General features: G+C 38.1%; 1 protein-coding gene across 4 annotated transcripts in view; it reads left to right on the forward strand.

Annotated features, from left to right (window-relative positions):
- The window catches only part of ARHGAP15 (Rho GTPase activating protein 15), a 315,622-nt gene that overhangs the window by 205,463 nt on the left and 88,589 nt on the right, over positions 1-21,570 (forward strand). For all 4 annotated transcript variants that reach the window (XM_085227838.1, XM_085227840.1, XM_085227841.1 and 1 more), the window contains one exon: positions 6,963-7,040. In XM_085227838.1, coding sequence (XP_085083964.1) covers positions 6,963-7,040 — 78 coding nt within the window. The remainder of the gene's footprint in view (positions 1-6,962; positions 7,041-21,570) is intronic.

Genomic DNA, 21,570 nt, shown 5'->3' on the forward strand with positions numbered 1-21,570 from the left:
GATGACAAGATTCACAAAGAGGACAATCAGGCAATGAAAACCTCCTCTTTTTCAAACATTTTTAAAGGAAATTCAGCTCTTGTGAGTCGCTGTAAAGAGACGTTTGTAAGTGTTTCGCTGAAAGACTAGAATGGCTTTGTTTCTGATCCCATGATGAGTGAAAGAAATGTTTAAGAAAGATCACTTTACAGAGAGATTCAGACTGAAATGTGATGACTGTGATTCAAGCCAAGCCAAAAATTACAGCTCAGAATTAAAGGGGATGGACGTGGCTTGGGAATCCATTTTCCCACATTCCTGAATCTCAATCATCCCAGCCAATGTTTAAAAGAAAATACAGTGGAAAACAATGAGGTCACTTTGTTTAGCTGCAAGAAGTGGGACTATCGGACGGCAAAAGTATATATTGGGGATAACAGCAAAATTACAGTGAACAGTGGCACTGCCTGTTTGATGGTTTCATTCAAAACGAGTAGCTTCCAAGCTTAATTTTATTTCTTATTACAATGAGCATTCAGAACACATCTTGTTGTTCCTGGGGCTTTTAAGTTATAAACTTCTTGAATGACAAAGACAAAGCAACAGAATAGAGAAGAAGACGAAGTCATAGTGAGCTTGATTTAGGCATTAGCAGCAGCCCCACATAGCAGTGAAATGTGTGCTACTTCAAATTGCACTTGCTTAGCACTGCTGCTACCCTTATTTATCTGTATATAAATATCCACATAGAAATTCTACCATCAAGTGATATAAAACAGAATAAAGTATATCATCAGTCATATTCACTTGTTACTTATTCTCAGTACGTAATGTTCATATGCAGTGGTGTAATTGCTTCCATTAAACAGCTTCTACAGGGTCTTGAAAACAATAAGATCTTAGTCAAGCTTTTCTTCTTTCATTGCATCTTGAATTTATTACCACAAGAAAAAATGAGGTTTTCTTTTTACGTAGGAATGCCCCTCATCTTCTTGATATTATTGCAGTCAAATATAGGATTATTTCTCGTTAGCTAACTTCCTAAAGAGATTCACTAAACGTCAAGTCAGACACCTCCTGTAGACTCATTTCTTAGCTTGTTAAGAAGTAGTCTGTATTTCACCTCCTTTCTTTCCTCTGTTACCGTTGTTTTTACTGGTCTGATGCAGTCTTGAACTAATAAGAAGAAAAAGGCCTTGTTCATGCTCTTTTCAATTTGGACTTGCCTGTCACAGGTCCCACAGTGAGCAGTGTTGAGGTCATAAGTCATAGTTGTAAGTCCAGTACCTGTGAATCACATGAAAAGTACCTATAGAGAGGTCATTTCTCCACCTTTTCTTTAATATCATGCACATATGTTATGTTTCTTTTATTTACCTGAATATCAAATGCAGTTCTTTAGTGGAGATTCTGTTTGCAGGGCATGAAGGGGTGCAATCTCTTCTCCGCTTCTGTTTGATATTCCTCTTTCTGTAATTCAAAGGATCAGATTAACCCTCTTTGCTAAGATACTGAAGAGGGAGATCCTATTCAACTAATTATCTAAAATAACCCCCAATTCCTCTGCAACCTTTGTCCAGAGTGAGAGGAGTCTTCTTTCCATGTGAAAACTTGTTTTACTAGAGTGAGACTGCTTAAGGTGGCTGTTCAGACCTTCTGTAACTTAACCCATCCTCATCATTATTTAATACTTCCCTAATCCTTGTGTCATCTGCCTACTGTGCCAACAGAAATTTGTTATCTTTGCTCACGTCTCTTATAGAGGTATTAGATGGCACTGGACTGAGAGCTCCACTCATTCAAACTCTTCCAGTTTTGACCTTGTTAACTGATAAATTCCACTAACTACAACATTTTGATGTCTACCATTGAGCCAGTTTTTAATCCATGTAAAATATATCCTGATAATTCCATAAAATGCAAGTGCTTTAATCAAAATGCTGTGTGGTGCTGAGTCAAAGGCATTTTGGAAAGCCAAATATACTATTTCAATACTATTGTCTTTGTCCTTCAGACCTGTCAAAAATCCAATCCTTCAAAATTATAGTTTGTTAGACAAGACCCTGATTTCCACAAAACCATGCTAATTATGATTAATTATATTTTGCTCTGAGTTATTTCTTCATAGAGTCATGAATTAATTATTTAAGTAGACTGTCTGGGACTGAGGTCAGTCTAGCCAGTCTCTGAGTGCATCCCACTTATTGCTTCTACAATATCAGAATATCTCTTCTACCACTGAAAGCCACGTTGAGCACAAATGCTCATGTTCAAGCAGAGCTAGTGCTTGTTTCAACGTGAGCTGCTCTGGTTGCACACCAGTCTATTGAGTAAGACATCTTCCACTCACACCACCTCTTCATCACACTTCACTTTATATCTGTTCTGTGTTTGTTTGTTGATGACTTTGTATTCTGTGTGGTGCAACTTAGATTTGTTTTGTTCTCACGATTTTCATTTCCAATTTCCTTTCTGTCAGACAAAACCTGTATTTTTCTTAGCTCCTATATTCACCTGAAAGTTCAGGCACCTTTTGTAACCTAATCCAGATGCAGTGCTTTCAAGGTTGAATTTTAACATGTTGAATTCATTCATTAGTACTCCTCAGGATTTGCTTTCTAATGGCACAAATATTGATGTTTTCGTAAAACTACTTTTGTTGCACACTGTTTTGTGGTGATTCTCTCATCAGTCACAATATCTTGTCATTGGTGTATTTGCTGCATTCATGCATTTCTTCCTCTTTAAATGACTTAATGCCTCGCTTCTATGCCCTTTGTAAACTTTTGAGAAATGTTTATAAATCAGGTATTTATGGCAAGATGTATATGAAAACAGGAGGAAAGAATTAAAGTTTTAGGGAGAACATACCCTGATAATGACCTCTGAAATATTTGTAAAGATAGCCCTGGGCATCTGAGCCCACAAAATAGTTTATAATACAACAGCTTGATTACATAATGATACTTTAGTTTTAAAACGTATGATCTTTCTGTTTATGGGAAGGCATAATAGGCTCCTTTGAAATACAATATTTTTGCCCTGAATATAACTGATTTTAAATGAAAGGACTAACTAAAGAATGCCTTTTTTTCAAGTTTGTACTTTGCTTTGTTGTTGAATCCAGCACGATGGTTTCTTTTATAAAACTCTTACGAGGCCAGGGGACCACATCTACCTCAGGATGCATTAATTGGGGAGGTTTCATGGATTCCTATGCAGGAAGTTACCTAGTATCATTTAAGATTATATTTTTCAAGGTCTAACTATTATTTAAAGAAAAAAAAAATGAAGAGTGAAAGAAAAATAAAAAACCTGCATGTACACACAGTATTACTTTTTATACTGAATTTTAAGATATTGTCAAACACATGTTAATCTTAGAGTGCAGTGTGATTTGGGTGAGGGATTCATTCTCTGCACCAAATGAGAATTAATGAGAGCATTTCATCCAAGGCAGTTCACAAAATATCATAACAACTTCAACTAATATCAAAGTCAAACATTTTAAAACTTGTATGTAGATAAATGTGTCACCTAAACTCTTACATTGCCTGTGGATTTAGTGCTCTTTCTCTACTGCCTGGTCAAGCTGCTATTGGAGTTGATGTTGATCTGCATGAATAGTTGAGCTTTGGCTAGAAGCAGGTGTGCAAGAAATGCTCTTCAACAAGTGTTCATCTAAGACCTTCAGTGCAGTTTTGCTGAGTGTATATCAAATTGACTGCTCGTGAATTCCAATCAAACCTGAATTCGGCTGCCTTTTAACTTTCTCGTCAAGACAACCTGTGTGAGCTTTTGGCAAAAGCTTTACTTTGCCTATAGTTAGTGGGCTAAGCTGATGTATTCTTGAACAAGTTGAACAAGCTTTATTTCTTACACCTTTATAAGATTTAGATGCCTGGACATATTGAAGTCTTTATGAAGATTTTGGCTGCCATTTCTAATTGTGGGTCTGTGCTATTCTCAGGTACCTCATTAAAACAAACAAAAACAAAGCAATATGTGATATAAAGCAAATAAAATAATTCTTCTCCTCGAGGGCAAAATCCAATAATTCATCTCTGATAAAACCCACTCCAAAGCATAAGAAGGTCAGCTTATAGTGAACAAGAAGTTGGACTTTATTACAATGAATAATTTTCCTGAAATGTTCTTTACCACTATAGTTGAGTGCCAACACTAGATAGAAAACTCTGAAAGTCTTTGTTTCATCTTGTTCCCTAAGTATTTATAGCCTGCCGTGAAAGAACGCTGACAGCAGTGCAATGATGTTTTTTGTCCTTGATAGAAGTGTCCTTAAAAGTGAATTTTCTTTGAAATTTACTCAGAATCAGGACATTAGAACTCTAAAGTCATTTCTCTCTCTCATTCTCTCTCTCTCTCTCTCTCTCTCTCCTATTTGTACCTAATTGGATTTCCAAAATAAGTTGTTAACAATCCAGCTAAGATAATGTGGTCGTGAAAAGGATGTCCAAATCCACCAATTTACATTGGTTTGGTTTGGCTTAACTTTCAAAGTTCTTGGAGCAGAAAGTTGATGGCACGTGAACACTATAATTGGTTTGATATTCTTGGATTTTTTTCTTTCTGCCATATTGCATAGTGTCCAAGTGAAATGCTAATCAGAACTCATTTCTGGACCAAAGTAAATTTATAACAATAATAATTCACTTATATACTCCAGATCATTTTGCAAGATGTAATATCCTCCAATTTACAACATAGTTTGTCATTTTCACTCGATCTGGATAATTTATATAGTTTCATACTGAGGGGGTTGAACTGTTCCAAATTGATGCTATTAATGTGAGACATTGCTATTTCACACACAGTGACAAGTATTGCTTTCATTTCCATATACCCCGGAAGATTGAGAACCAAGTTGAGTTAGATCCAAGCAAAAGTTAACGTTCTGTTTTAGGGCTTTTTGCTTGTTCATTTACTTTTTTTTTTTTTCCTCTTTACTTTCTGGTTTAGACTTCAATTTACATTTTTTTACAGTTGACAAATTTTACAATTTCAAATCTTAATCCCTTACTCACAAGAGTCCCACTTTCCCAAACTTGGAATTGCTCTCTCATTTTCTCCTTGCTAAGGTACAATCATACTCTTCCATTTTAGGATAAAGTTGATTACTTAAATATTTTAGTAATTTCCAATGAGTCATATGCTATATACCCAGTGAATATATAACCTCCAAATTTGCTTATTTAGCAACACCTTTTTGAATTTCTTTAAATATACTTTTTATTTATCCCTTTGTAAACAAATGAATCATCACTTTCAATATTATGTTATAGGACATCCAGAGGTGCACAGTACAAAATCATCTAATAAGAGGCACTGATAACCAATGCGAAATATGGAATAATATGGAATTACTATTCTTCTTTAAAATAGGTTATTTACTGTTAAAAAAAAAAAAAAGAAATAAAAAAAAACAAAACAAAACAAAAACAACTCAGAGGACACTTGGTATTATAGACATAAAATAAAAACTCTAATTTTCTAATTTGTAAAGAGAGCCAAAACCAAAACAACCCCTCCATCCCTCCCCCCTTCCCCCCAAAAAAAGCAGTGCACCACTTTATTTTTTAATTGCTATTATTTTTTTTAAATCCTTCACAATCAGTGAAGAATATCTCCAAGCACTGAAGTCCATTGAAGCTGTGGCACTCATTTGCCAAGGCATGTTGCAGGTGTCTTTAAATGATGATTTGAACCTCAGCTCCCTCCTATTTGAGCATAATTACAAGTGGGCTTCTGAGATACATTTTGACTTCTTTTCACTTTTTCCTATACTTTCATTTTTTCCTTTTTCCTCACCCTGAACTGCAAAAGGAAATATTCCCACTAGACACATTGTCAGAACTGAAATATTTCCTGAAACCATTTTGTTTTGACAAATTAACGTTTTCCGAGACGAAGGCTTTCTCTGAAATTGTTTGCCAAGATTAATTAAAACTTCTGTTCTAAGTGATGAGTAGCCTTAAAAAAACCTTGAGCTTGGTATAGATTCTCTTAACTTCTTGTTTACTTGCAAGTCTTAAATGTAGAGTGACAACGTACAGTTCTGTGTTTTCAGTTCTTAAGCATGTAGTCATTTCGGTCATTGTTTGCACAATAGCTAATTCTCCAAGGAAAGAAGAGCAGTTCCCACATGCTTTAAAATGCTACAGCTATGCAACTAGGGCTGGAAGTGCTATTTTAAACAGTCATATCAGCAGCGCTTGCTGTAGGAGATAATATGTCACAAAGGGGAGTATGACATCTAGTTTCACCTAGAAGATAAACCTTGAGTAGATATGCAGGGAGAAACAAGTCTGTCAGGTTGTCCTTGAAAAGGATGGCCTATATTAATGAAAAAATGTACTCCAGGGCATGTACTATTTGGGATATTTAATTTTAGCTTCAAACTCATCTGGTCTACTATGACGAATATAATAGAGAAGCTGTAGTTGTGTGTAGTCTTACACACGTCATGATTTCAGAGTGGGCATTGCAGCACTTAATTTTCAGAAAGGTCATAGCCTCAGATATTCACATCTGAAAAACTCAGGCCTCAGAGGGAGCAGCTTCCCCTGTTAATATACACCATTAAGAGAAGCACCCCACGTTTCAGCTGGGCTAACACACTGTTGTTTGTATCCCAAACAACCCTTCTCCATGAACACAAGAGCTAATCCACTCTTCCTTTCCCGTCACACTCAAATACCTTTGCAGAATGTATTCTGCTGACAGAATTACAAGATAATTACAGTCAGGTATTTTGTATTCACTTAAGCTAATCTACCGCGTTTATTTCTCATTGTAGTCATAATCAGGCAAGGAGGCACTTTGGTGTTTGTCAGGTGGATTATTTTTCAGTCATTCACTGCTCTGCACTTCTTCATACTTGTTAGGGCACTTCTGGCTTCTTGACAGACGTACAAAGAAAAATACTTATATGATTTAAAATGAAATGTGTGTTTCTCTTTCAGGTCTAGAAGTTGATGGAATATACAGAGTTAGCGGCAATCTGGCAACAATACAGAAGTTACGATTTGTTGTCAATCAGGGTAAGTGATTCCTCCACCCTGGTAATGTTTTGTTTAGTATTTAACTGTCTCAGATGACAGAATTTCAGAATCTGCTATACATTGGTGGCATAGAATGATGAGTTGTGTTTTGGAAAAGAGAGAAAAGAGAAGGTAGAAAGACATTGCACAGAGGGAATCAGTCAGTTAGGAGAGAGGAAAAACAGAGTGGTAAGCAGAAGAAAATACTGGTTAAACAGTAGATGAGAAACAAACAGAAACAAAAAGAGGAAATGGATAAATGAAATAAGGTGGCAAAAACAAAGCATATGTAGAAACCAAAGAATCAAAGTGAGGAAAAAAAAAAAAGAATAAAAGGAAAAATAGCAGATTGTTTGGATGTTGAAAGTTAAATAAAACCAAAAATAGAACAGAGATCCAAAGGAAAACAGACAAAGAGAAAAAGGTGCTGAAAAGAACTGAAAAGGAAATACTAAAACTAGCATCCCAGCTCTGCCAGAGTCAGTGGAAGATTTACCTCTGTGTCATGGTTTCATGATTTTTCATTATCGGTATTCCACATCATAACATCATGCAATGTACTGGGGGTTTGACTGCTGATGCTCAAGTTCCGGGTGCCTGTCCAGCGGAGAAGAGCAGCTACGTTTCCCCAGGGGGCTTTGCGGTCAGCGAGGAGATATAACTCCCGGCAAGGTCACCTGATGCTCTCTTCTTTGCCTGCGCTGCTTCGCTTGCGCTTCTTTGCCTGCGCTGCTTCGCTTGCGCTTCTCTGCCTGCGCTTCTCGCCTGCGCTTCTCTGCCTGCGCTTCTCATCTCAGCGTTGTGGTAAGGCCGATCCACTATCAATTTCACATTCTCTCTCCTTACAAAATTCTGTTGATACCATATTTAGTAAATTACTTTGTTTTACCTCAGATTGTTGCCACTGTTTTCAATTATTTCGGGGTCCCTTATTTTCTTTTTTTCCGGGGGCGCGGATCCGCGGATCCCTCCGCCCTTCTAGTCACGGAACCGGGCCGAACCAGCCCGTAAACCGTTGACACTCTGATTTCAATAAGGCAAATAATTGATCCCAGGAAATCCCAGGAGAAGAGGAAAGATGAATGTTTGGGGAACTTAAGAACCAAAATTAGAACTAACCATTGTGTTATGGTTAGAGTTAATGAATGCATTGCCCCAGACTCTACGTGTAATGAACATATTTCTGCAAATACAAAAGAACAGCTATCACAGATGTAGCTAAATAAATCTAAAATTGATCAATAAATAATGTTACAGGTGTGGAAGCTGCTATTGGTAGCTAATTAGGATACATGACAAATACATTGATCTCCCTGAACAGTGTACTTCTCTTGGCAAAGACTAAACATATTCGCATTTAATAGCTTAGCAAATATCATTGATGACAGTGAACCTCCTGATCCTACTTAATGAGAAAAACAAATGAAGCTTTTCAGAAATTAGGAAAAGAATCAAATCTTAAATTGCATTCAAGACTTTATGCACTTATTGAGTTAATCAAGTACACATGCAAAGCTCCTGCAGCTTTTTCTCCTACCTTTCCTTCACTCTTTTATTGTTCCCTGAAAACTTTTACCAGAACTGCTAAATATTGTGCAATATATATGATGGTGTTTTGGGGTTTTCTCGTGGGGAGATGGTGACAGCTGGAGAATTACTTCCTCAACTAATTTTGTACTAGGTGTAAACTAAGACTTTTGACCCCCAAATTGTCATGATTTTCACTTTCAAGCCCGCATTTACATTTGTAACGAAGGTGCTCCAGAGCTGTCTTGTCTTTGGCTGAAACTGGCGGGTGAACTCTACTTTATGAGGAAACAGTATTTATGCCAGTAAATTCAGTGAGACTGAATAAATCTTCAGCCTCATGGTTTTGACTCGTTACTTGGGTTCCCTTAGATTTATAGTTGTTGGGTATTTGTGTGTCGATAATGCAGTCTGCCTTGGCTTCCAAGTAACTGTGCACTGTATTTTGTTTGGAGACAGAGAAGCAAACCCAGGATTTTCTATCCTTTTTCACTCCCCAGGATCTTTGCTCAGGAAAAAAAACGTGCCATAAAAATAATGGTCCTGTCTATCATGTCTCATGGCATCCAAAGGTTAACGTACTTGAGGTTAACATTACCGCTCAAATTTTCCCCTAAAACAGATGGGATGATGCTGTAAAGCAAGACAGAAGCCTAAGCTGTCTTTTTGCAGTACAGAAGTACCAGGCACCTTTTTCTTCTGGTTTATACCACTGTGAGAAATGAATATATAAAGGTGAAGTTAATGGTACATTAAACCACTCTGACACAGGCTACTTTGGGCAACTGCAATAAATCTACCTACTGAGTGACCAAAGAAAATTCAAGGAGAAATAGTGCTCCTGGAGCACTATTTTATCATGTTATCTGTTGTGGTAATTATTGTTTCTTTTGTTAGTCTTTGTTGATACAACCAAGGCAGTCATGCATTTTATGTCATCATGAAGTAGATTTTCAGTGGGAAATGAAATTATCCATCCGAGCTCCCTTACACGTCCTTTAAAATCTCAGCTATACAAATATGTGGCCAGGTCTGCAGTTAGCCTTTCCTCAGGTAGACAGGCAGACATGCCAAAGGTGCACCGCTGTAAATTTTAATGCCACATTTGCATTCCTCAGGGCCACCATATGAGGGGAAAAGAGAGGGTTGAGCTCTGCAGCCCCCGAAGAATAATCCAGTAGCTGTTAATCAGAACATTCAAGAAACAATTCAGGCACAAAGAATGAGTTTAAAATCACAGGCCATGGTTTCATTTGTTTGAATAGCATCCTTTCTCTCTGCTAGGTAGGAAACTGCAGGCAGGGAACAGCCCATTAAGTCACGGTGTGGCTCAAAAGACATAGATATGTGTGTGCTAGCATCCTGCTAATACTATCCTGACTTCTAGGCTGCTGACTGGAAGATATATACCCACTTCACAGTCTTACCTAATCCCTAAATGGATTTCAGAATGACCAGATCCACAGATTACCTGGGAGTCCCATCAGGCAGCAGTAGCATGTTGTAGGTGCAGAGAGTTGGTTAGGCAACAAAGGGATGTGGAGCTGAGAGAGGAAGGGATCTAATCAACTTTCCTCCGGGGGATTAGCTACATACTGCTCAGAAGCAACATGTACCTCCATGGGGAGATGAGGGGAGTGTGTTTTACTTAACGTGGGCAATGGTGGCACAGCCCAGTGTCACGCTCCAATGCTCACCTGATGCAGAGGACAGCACTAATTTCAAATAGTGTTTCATGAACTCACAAAAGTAATGAGGGAAGCGGTATTTTTTGTAAGATTTTCTGCTTAACATTCCAATAGAGAATCTTCGTTTTAGTGCAAGTCTAATTTAATTATAAATGCAAACAAATGTTCTAAAAAAGCCTGTTTACATTGCGGAGATTGACTGTGCAATCAGTTCTTATGCAGGCCAAATACTTAATAGGCTGTCTTCTTCCTGCTTGTGCTGCTATTGTGTTACACCTACGTTTATAGGATATAAATAATATGTATCATATTGAAAATTAAAGATCATAGAAGTGACTCTAGGCTGACTGCCATATCAAAGTCCTTTTTATTAGAATAGTCATTAATTAGAATATAGCAAAGCTTTATTTGGCTCCTTTTTCTATATAGTTAATGTCATCTGCAGTATCAAAACTGAACTAAGAGAAAACTGGTGATTATGAAAGGAAAACAAACTAGCAACTGACAGCTTTATCATTAAAGAAGAAATAAGAACAGTAAAAATCTAAAAGAAGCCTTAAAATCCTACATTTTTTGAGAGCTGGAAGGGGTTTGTAAGAAAAACTATGCCTCACATCTTTACTGCTCACTGTTAAAATTCTCTGAATACAGTTTGTTTCATTCCCATTTCTTGAGGTACGCTGCTCCCGAAAAGGGCTTTGACCTTGCCAACAAGAGCATCAGCAGAACAAACTACCTTATTTACTTTCTCCCTTTCATGGAGTTTTCTTTTTCTATAAAAGTCTCTTGACATCACACCTTTTTTGCTTCTGTGCAACAGGATTATCTTTTGTCTGTGATTTATTTTCCCATTAAGAGCTGAAAAGATCAGTTGATCATAAGAGGACCAGGCTATAACATCCCTCAGCACTTTTGAAACTCTAAGTCATCATTTTTCAAATCAGTGAATCAAGGCGGTACAAGCTGCTTGGGCCACTGGTGACATTGAGACAGTCATACTTTTCTTTGTCTCAAAGTGCTGAAAGAACTGTGTTTTTAAAAACTAGATTAGCTGTCATTTAATATTCCCAGCTGGAAGCCTATGGCACAGGCCTGTTAAATTGTCAGAGATAAATATCCTTATGCTTTTCGTATTGATACACGTAATAACTGCAACCTTAGAAATGTATATATGGTACTGCTTAGCAATTACTTGGGAATTTAACGTAAAATCTGGAAGACTTTTGATGATTTTTTAGTGAAGTGCCGTAAACATCACGGATGTTTATAAGGCTGTTCATCTATTTCACACCTGTAGGAGAATGAATAAGGTACCGCCCATAGATCTGCTAAGCCATGCAGAATATGGTGACGTTTCCAGGGCAGAATGATGCCACTGACCTTATCAATTGTTTTGGCCTAAAGTATGGGGCTGAGATAGGCTCTGGGCCCAGGTGGGGCTACTCAGGGCTGTTAAGGCTCATTAAGTCCCTGGGGAGCAAGCCTGTAATCAGGGCAGCAGCACAGTATGAATGTGGAGCCAGGTGGCAGATGCATTCCAAAAAGAGAACTTGCGAGCTGCTTAGGAAGGCTAACAGGGATACAGAAAGTGCTTGAGGAAAGCAGGAAAAAAACAAGGTACCAAATTTCTAAGGGTGTCAGAATGGAAGAGTGTGAAGCTGTGGTGTGCTCCCAGGTCTGTTCTGTGCTGTCATACTGCTGCACATGGTGATATAATGGGCTAAGACCTTCCTATCCTGTTCCTCATCTCTGTCCCAGCACGTCCTTCATTGCCCTCTTTGTTTGAAGCTCTGAGACCCTCTGTGAGAGAGGAAATCACAGAATGGCCTTGGCTCTGTCTGCCTCCTGCACCAGTCTGCTGGGTGGCTGGGAAGGTACTCAATTTCTAGGACTGTCAAACAAGCAATTTTCATGAGTACTAAATTAACTGAAAAAAAATGAAGCTATAAAGGGTTCATAAGATGTTGCTGAAACACTAAGATTCTATCCTAATGCATATATGTTCAGGGAAACTAACCATAGAAATACAAATTTCAATACTTATTGGTTCATTCAGCAAGTGTTGGTTCATACATAATACAAGAGAGTTCCTAATTGTCTTTATATCCTGTGCTCTGTTTGCAAAATGCTTGGTATTTGCAGTACAGATGACCTTTGAATCCTGTTATTTCATTTGCAATACCTTATGTGTTAACTGCAAAACACTGCGTGCCATCCAAAGGTCAATTACCACGTTCTTACTGCTCGCTTACTGTACTTATGTACCAAAGGGGTAAAAACATATATATTTGTACAGAACCTAGAGATTGTTATTGAGGACAGGCACGTCTTGTAGGGAATATGTGAAAGGATAGCTGAAGGTATCTGAATTTGTGCCTACACGGAGGGGGAAAAAGGTGACTGTACTCCTCTCTGACATCACCTTGAGTTAACAAATAACATTTGGACAAAACTAAATAATTCTGCTGGTTTTTTTTCTTTTTCCCCCTATAAAAATTACCCTAGACTATAATTCAGCCAAAGAAAAATTAGAAGTAAAATGTAAACCACAAATATGTGAATTGATTGTGAATATTTATTAACTAAATAATTTAATAATAAAGAAAATGCCTATTTGATTAATTGTTACAGAGTAAAAATTACAATAAAACTGTCTTGATCAGTGCTTTGCAGAAGCACCATTACTGTCTGTGCAGTTGTTTAACAAGGATTTAATTGGAAAGATAAGTGAATGCACATTTAAAAGTATTGTTAATTTGCTTTATAATCACCCCATCCTTCACAGTATTGACAGCACCAGGCACAAACCCCTTTCTCTTTTACAAGTATTATTTTCCATATGTGCACAATAAATTCTGAAGCAGTAATTGGAAATTTTATGGATTTCAACATACCTAGTCTAGTGTTTTGAGTTAATAGATGCCATATCCCATTTCTAAAGGTAGCTCATAGGTGGCATTTTAAGTAAAAATCAGTGTCTTATTACATGGGCTGTTTTGGAGGGTTGTTGGTTTTTCTTTCTGAAGCAGTATCTAATTCCTATTTACTCTTCCTTTCCATTTGAAATATCAACAAAATCCTCATTGCAACATTATTTTTGATTTAATAAACAACAGCCGTCAAAAACAGTAATCTTCAATATGCTTATATTCCATCTGTACTTATATTTATTGTTCTAAAATGGTTTGGATTAATCTAATTGACAAGTAAGAGCCCAGACCATATGAGCAGCGAAGGATGATACCTTTAACCAGCAGGATTCTTCAACCTTACTGTCATGTTCTTTATCAATGAACTACGAGAAAAGAGGAACAAAATCTTGGGTTTTTAATTATTATTATTATTATTATTTAAAGTATTACTGATGAAATGAGCTTGCTGGGACCAAATGTCTGAGCCTGGATTATCGAGAACGGACTGAAACTGCCTTTGGGTCAACACAAATGGGCTGGGGAGGTTTGAAGCAAGCATTTAAAAGAGGGAGTGGGAGGAAGAAAATTAAAATAATAATAATTAAAAAAAACACACCAAGTGGCTTGGGAAGAGAAGCTGCTCCCTTTTGGAGCCTATTTTTATTATTATTATACTTTAAAGAAATAAACTCCCATATGAGGAAATACCCAACTGTGCACACTACCCCAGTACATCTGTAGGGGAACTGCTGAGTCCTGGCCTGAAGCACTGATTGAGCACCTGGGGAAATGACCCGGTCAGCTCTGGGAGCACAGGTGAAGACAATTGATGTGTGTGACTGGAAGGGGTGCAGCCTGGCTGCACCTCTCTTAGACCTCATTTAAGGGCTGACTGCTCCTGGGGATGGCTCTCTTTCTGGAGATTCCTGCTTGGTAAAGCTTTCCTCTGTAGACCTGGAATCTTCTGATACTGGTGAGCAATCTTCTTCTCTTCCTTTTTAGTACCTTTCTATTGTGCCAGTCCTTCTGTCATCACATCTTAGCTGTAATGCCTTTCCTACTGTATTGTCTGTTTCAAAGGCAGCTGGCAGTGCTGGTCCTGTTGGACATGAAGCTCCAATGGGATCATTAGGTACTTCATTTTTAAAACTGGAGGAAAAAAATAGGAAGGATTGGCTCTCTCTTGCAATCATTTTCCTTTTTTGAGTCCTTAATTTCTCGTGTCTGTGCATCAGTGAGGTTTCTCACCGTATTCTGCATTTTTAGGAGTTTTTGTAAGTTAGTGATTGCGTTTTTCGGATGTAAATATGTACATGGGGAAATGTGTGACTGCGTCTTGGTAAGCCTCAGTCATGTTCTGCCTTTCTCAGTGTTCAAGCCCATGCATGACCCAAGCAGTGAAGCCTTCCTTGCTTCTGTGAGCATTCTTTGCGTGGCTGGGCTCTGTGTGAAAGCCAGCATGGTGCTCCAGAGTTTGTCATGGAAATATTGGGCTCAAACTGGGTTATTTGCTCACCAAGAACCAAAATGTCTTGAGAGCCTTGAGTCAAAAATAGGCTTTTTTTTTTTCTTTTTTCACACTTTGTAGGCAATCAAAGAACATAAAATGGGCTGAAGCAATTTTCAGAAATAATTATAAAACAGATTGTTTCTAGGTTAAGACCTGCGTATGCCAAGCTGTAGCCAAGAATTTTTTTTTATTTAATTTTCCCTCAAGCTTTAAAACTCTGACAACAAAATACTATAATTGAGCCTGTATTAATTGATTTCCCAACTGCTATGTGCATATTAGTGATGTGGGCATTTCCATTTTTTCCTCTGTGATTTAACGTCCATTTTAAGGTGGAGAATTTTCTTTTTATTTTCAATAGGTGTGGTTTCCACAACTTAAGTTACTGTTTTCAGAGAGGTGTGAAATAATTAAAAAAAAAAAAAAAAAACAAAAACCTGTAGTGCCCAAACATTGATTTGTAAATGTGAGCCGGTTAAACTAATCCAATGGAAATGCAAATCTTTGCAAACCAAGTTGGCATTCTTTTGGTAATGATATACATCAGATTAAAGCATACATACACAAAACATGGCAGAGGTAGAATGTTGTTCTTCCAGTATAATCTGTTTAATTCTCAATGTGTAAAATAAAGAGAATTGGATTGGCAAGTCTAAGTTTCCCAATGCAGCAGGGTTTCCTCTACCCAATGGCACTGTCATGTACTTTCTTTTCAACAGTGTGATGAATAGGTCGGTAGAAGGGGAGGAGAAGAGACAGTGAACTCGGTTAATGTGGTCAGCCACAGACATACCATGGATTTTATGGCATATATTATACCATCAAGCATTTAGACATGCTTTTTCTTTCTCTTCTAGCCACAGCACTGTTTGCGTCACAATAGCTTTATGCTTAGTTTTAATTCGACAAGTTGGAGGAATTTCTTGTGATAACCTCCCAGGAAAGATTGTTTAGGCATTGAAGACTGTAGTGTTGCACACTCCAACAAGGGTTTGCTTTTGCTGGGGAGGATGTCTGTTATTGCCATGAGTGACTTTTTTGGGAGTTTGTTGTTCTGATAACAATGCTGTTGGAAAAAGAACATGAGAAATGCCATTGCACAGGGCTCCGAAGTAAGAGGGAAAGCAAATATTTTAACAAACCATTCGTTAGAATTTATGACAGGAAAATCTACTCACTGCACAATTTTTAGAATGCAAAAAGTCTCTGGTGTTGCCAGTCATATTTATGTTATCTGAAGAGGGCATCAAGATTATTTTAAAGGGGATGATCTCGTGCTGCAAAGAGATGGAAGTCCTTGGAAGCTCAACTTCATAATTCCTAATTGGAATTGGTCGTGAGTAGTGTCTTACAAATCATGGGATGACCTAATACTTGGGATATATTTCTCCCGTGTGATAATTATCTGTAATTCTGTGGTTTTTGTGCAGTGCTGGCCATCAAATATGAACTTGCAATAGGATTTGCAACAAAAAGTATGATATTGAATGTGGGAGGATGTTACATAAGGATATGCAGGGTGGCATGGGGTGAGAAGCTACCACACAATGGAATTTTACTTTCTACTTGTGGTCTTCTGTGTGCTGAGAATGGGAAAAACCATAAATGCTTTGGTACGTACAACTGTTGCATGTAGTGAGTGATTTGGGGGAGGGAGGAAGCAAGGGCATGCTTTGGTCATATGATTCACTGGTGAACTCTGTTAGTTCTCTTAGTGACAGTGAGAGCTAAGAGTGCTGGTAACAACACAGAGGACTAATCTAGAAAGCTTTCAGGGAAAAAAAAAAACGGGGAGAGGGGGTGAAAGAAGAGAAAAACTGGAGTATCTCCCTTCAAAAGCCCTTGGAATCCAGTTCTATTTTTTTAAGATGAAACCTATGCTCTTTTACTGACTCTCACTTATGGATAGGCTTTTTTTATTGACTCTCTCATTTGGTCATATTGATGGGTAAAATCGTTCTTAGTAGTACATTCCTGCTGTAAATAAATTAGTTTTCTTAAATTCTCAAATCACATTATTCTATATGAATTAAAAATGAAATATTTTTGTCTTCTACTTTTTTTTTATTTTTATTTTTTAAATGTGATTGTGTAACTTCTGGAATTTTTGGAAGAGCGAGTTATGATAGTCCTAGAAATCATCTTTCCTTAGTATTCTCTGGACACCTTGGACTTGATCCAGTTATCTAATCATTGGTATTTAGTGCCATTTGAGAGGATGCTGAGTACTGGATTGACCCTCACAAGGCTGGCAGAGTCTTGCTCTTTGGGATTGGGAACTAGAAGCCAGGTGGGATGTCTTGGAGCATTAAAAACAATGTATTAGATTGCTAAATTTAGGCAAAGGAGTCAAATCATCTTGATTGTATCAGAGTTTTTTTCTTTAATAGATGATAAGATTTATTTTATTTAAAAATGCCGTATACATTATTATGCACATCTAGTGAGCAAAATAAGTGTTTTTTCAATGAGCTTTTAAAAATCCTGGTGTAGAAAAAGTGTACCCAGCTGTTCTGTAAATACACATATTACAAATATTTAAAAAAATATTCCTTACTCCTTCTCCCCCAAGCCTTATTTTTCACTTTAGACTTATTATTGTAGGGCTTATTAAATATATTAATTTTAATACTTAGTCACACTGTATTTTAATTTCAAAGTTATCCACAGTACCAGAAACTTGAAAGTGAGAACATTGCATTGCTCTTGCTTGAGTTTTCAGCTCTCATCTGAATGTTAACACTGTTCAGTCTGCAGTGTGTCTGTTCTCAGTGAAAGTAACAAAGATTGTTCAGATCTTTTAAGATCAAAGTGTTGTGGGTTTTTTTTTGTTTGTTTGTTTTTATTAGCTTCATTTCTTGTTCCAGATCTCTATGGTAATACTCTGACCTCTTGGTGTGGACAAATGGTGAGCTGGTAATGATGCTTTTGGAAATCAACCTGTGGTTCTGTGTGCATTGTTCTTACTTTGTATAATTTCTGATATTTTTAATATAATTTAACTGTAGTAAATGTTTTATGGTAAATATACGCAGTGTCAAATATAATTGGGCAAATGTTCTATAATGTTTTTGCCTTCCTTCTTCACAAGCAGTGATCAAAATGCTGCCAAATCTGTTTATAATTCCTTGAACATTCCTCTTCTCCCTATTACTAGCTGGGATAACACAAGATCTGGCTCATCCCTGAGATGTAGTCTGGGCTGATGTTGTGAAGTATATGGACAGAAGATATTTTGGGTTGCTAGTAGCCTGGAGTTAGACTATGCCAAAATCCTTACAAACCCCAACCAGCTCAGAGCATTCCTTACCTCCTGTAAGCTGAGTAAAAATCATAGTAAAAGGCATCTCTGACCTGAAAAGAATTTGAAAATGGTGTAACACAATTGGATTTATCACATTTTTAAAATCCCACAAGGTGTGAAGTCTGGACTGGTTGGGCTGTGAGAAGGCTAGAATAATATCTTGGAAAAAATCGTGCTATTGCCAGGCTCTTATTTCTTGCCGTAAAAAATCTCTTTTCCTTCTGTAATCAGGTAATTAGAAAACAAACAGTTTTCAAAACACATTTCTATCAACCAACATTATGTGCTTATGATAGAGAAGACGGACAATGACTTAAGTAGGTAGCGGCAATGAAGAGGAGATGGATGTGAGTAGGAGGAAATTGTTTCTTCATGGTGTAAGTTTGTTGGTGTCAGATGCCTTCCTAGAGACTGGAGTGATGCGAAGAGAAGAGGAAAATGGCTGAAAGATCTTTTCGCTTCGACGCTAAAAGCTTTTTCTTACTGTAAGAAAAGCTCGGTGTTTGCTAATGTTAGTTCAAGGATGATAATTATGATATCAGCTGAGGAGATGGGATAACGAGTTGCTAACTTGTGGCGGTTGCTCAGAAAAGCAGTGCACAATGGCATTTGGGTAACTTTAGGTGAAGCTTCCTAATTGCGGACTTCAGACCCATATGAGTGGAAAAGGGAAGAATTGACCCTATCTAAAAAAAAAAGAGCGCAGTTGGGAGTTCAGCAGAGATGTGAAACTCTGTGTGAGGACATCTGGGTTAAAGAGAGATCACAGACAACTGAAAGAGCTGACAAGCAACACCAAGCAAGACCACCAAGGTCTTGTGGTGGTCTTATCAGCTGTCCTGCTGAATCTGGAGGAAGGCACTCTTCCATTTGTTGTTGTTTTTCCCTGTGTTTAACGATTTGTGCAAATGAAGATGCTAAAGCAAGTTAGATATATGTATTTTTGAATCAGAGCCACATGATAAAGCATTCAAACATAATGCAAATAATTGCAGACTGATGTATCCAGTAGTTTTTTTTTTTTTTAAGAATAAATAATTTAGCTTTACACATGGGCAATCCTTGCTAAAAATTGCAAATCAGAACTCTTCTGTTTGAATGTATTTTATTTTGTTAATGGATTCACTAATATGAAAGGCATCTAATTGTATAATGTATTATTAGTCATTTTCTTTGGCATCCTATTAACTTTAAATAATTCTAATATTTAACATTTTATAACATGCACAACAAAGTTCTTCTATCTCCAGCAGAGGAAAAAAACATGCATTAATAATATTTTTTTCATAACTCTTTCGACTGTGTATGTTGTGATACATCTTTTTGCAGAAATATTGGAAATTGAAGCATAAAATAACAAATCACATTAGATGGCATTTAAAAAATAAATATATAGTAGTATACTGTGATCCTGTGAATATGAGAGCTGGAATATAATTCAGTACAATTAACTTATTTTAAAAATGAGTAACATAGGAAGTGTGATAGGAAATAACTAAGTCCATCTACTAAATACCTTTTCAGTGATAGCCGGAGTGGAGTGTATCAAATGGTGATTAATGCCTGCTAATGGAAGTGGTCTCCACCGCAAGTTGTGAGTGGTGTGGTTGTGGCTGAGCATAATAACCACACGCAGAATTGCTGATAATCCCCAGCAAATCCCAAAGTTTTCCTGGGCTCGAAATAAGATGACAGACAGGTCACGTTAGAAATTTTCTCCTTATGGCGCTTTTGCTTTTTGTTTTAGTAGGTCAGATCTTGTTCCTGCGTACTGTGGAAGTATTATGGGAATGAGCAATGCCTAAGCTGCTTAACAAATGCACACTTTCCCCACACCAATCTGTTTTCTGGGGACAGCCGGGCTAGTGCTATGCAGCATCCTCTCGGTTGGGTGCTATTAATGTTAATAAAATGCACTTAGCACTTAACATCTCAAGATCTCAAAAGAGCTTGCAAAGCAGCATCATTATCTTTACATTATGGGGACGGAAAGTGAAGGATAGGGAGAGTAAAAGATTTGCCCAAGTTTCCATGGCAAATCAGTGACAGAGCCAGGAGCGGAGCCAAAATCTGTTGATTTATAGTCAGCCTCCTAATGTGGTGTGCTGTGCCATTTCACCAAACTCCATTTGCCAAGTCCTTATTGCAGATAAGTCTGCAGTCACCCTCTGAAACACAGTTTTGGGGCTCAGAAGGATTCAAAGCCAAATTAGACCTTCCCATGCAGTTCTGCCACGCAATGGCTCTGCAGGTGCGGGGCCACCAGTGCAGTGGAGGTGGCACAAAGTGCCACAGATGAGATTTAAATTTCTCTGCTTTGGGTATGCGGAGGAAATGGAGTCCTTAAGGAGCAGGAGGTTTTACATGTGAATGAGATCTTAGATTTCTTTTCAGTGGTCCCTGCCGACTGCATTTTGCATGACTAAGCCTCGTGGAGCTCGTGTTTTCACTGAGTGTTTTGTAAACGCTTTTAAAACATAGGAACAGATATGTATGTTGGAGAGCAAACGTCTCTGAGATACCAAAATATTACTAGCTATTTTTGGTAAGTGGGAAAAGGAGGAGCAGAGTGGCTGAATAACACATGTAGGGAAGTTTGTGATGATTCAGGAATGCAAACCAAATCCCCTTGTTCCAAATCCCTTATCCCAACCTCAGGTCACCCTCTCTGCAGCTCCTTTAGGAGGCACAGTACTGACCAAATGGTCCAAAGGTCTTTCTGTCACCACGAATTGCAGGCAGTTAAAAGATGGCTGCGGTCCTTGTGTTCAGCCCTTGTAGGTGGGCATCAGTCCCAGCAAGAGGCAAATGTCTTTGGATACCCCCCCTCCCCCCCCCCCCGTTTTTGCCTGTTTGCCTAAATTATATCAGCTGCAATGGTAAGTGGTGGTTCCTTTCTTCGGTGTATTGGCATGCGTGTGCCTGTAATTCAAGAGACTACCCTTGCTGAGCAACGGTATGCAGGAAGTGGGGCAACAAGGTGTTGTTTTAGTTCTGTGGCAAATGCTAATGCCTCCCAGCCCTCTGCTTGCCTTCCTGGGACTCCTGCAGGGCTGCATCCTGCCTGCTGAACAGCTCTGCCTCAGGGTGAGACCTCTCACCTACAGATTAATAAGCATAACCCCATGCATGGAGTTGCTCTGAGCTAGGAGCATCTCCCAGTGCTGAGCCCCCTGGCATGCCCACACCACCCCAAACTGACCCCACAGGCAGCATTTGTCCTTAGCACTTGTTCTGCCCTCTGGCTAAATGCTTCTATCCCCATCCTGGACAAGTCTGAACTTACTGAGATACTTCCTGCAGTCCACCTACCCCAAGTTAAGGCATTGGTTTATTCACTTCCGGTTATTGGACTCTGCAAGTGGGGTTCTGCTAACAGAAGACAGGGCCGTGTCATGCTTTGATTTTAATATTTAATGAAAAAAGTTGAGGCTGTTTGCTAGCAGCCTTTCTAGGTGCAGTCTCAGTGAGTAAGTGCATGTGTGTCTAACAGGTTACCTGGTCACAGCCTACATACATGTACACATCTGCATGCAGCTTGCTGTTCTGGTTTTTCTCTCATTCTGTGTCTAAAAAGGCATTAAATCCA

Source organism: Meleagris gallopavo, chromosome 7 (genome assembly GCF_905368555.1).
Source record: "Meleagris gallopavo chromosome 7, MGAL_WU_HG_1.1, whole genome shotgun sequence".
In the NCBI taxonomy this organism is placed as follows: domain Eukaryota; kingdom Metazoa; phylum Chordata; class Aves; order Galliformes; family Phasianidae; genus Meleagris; species Meleagris gallopavo.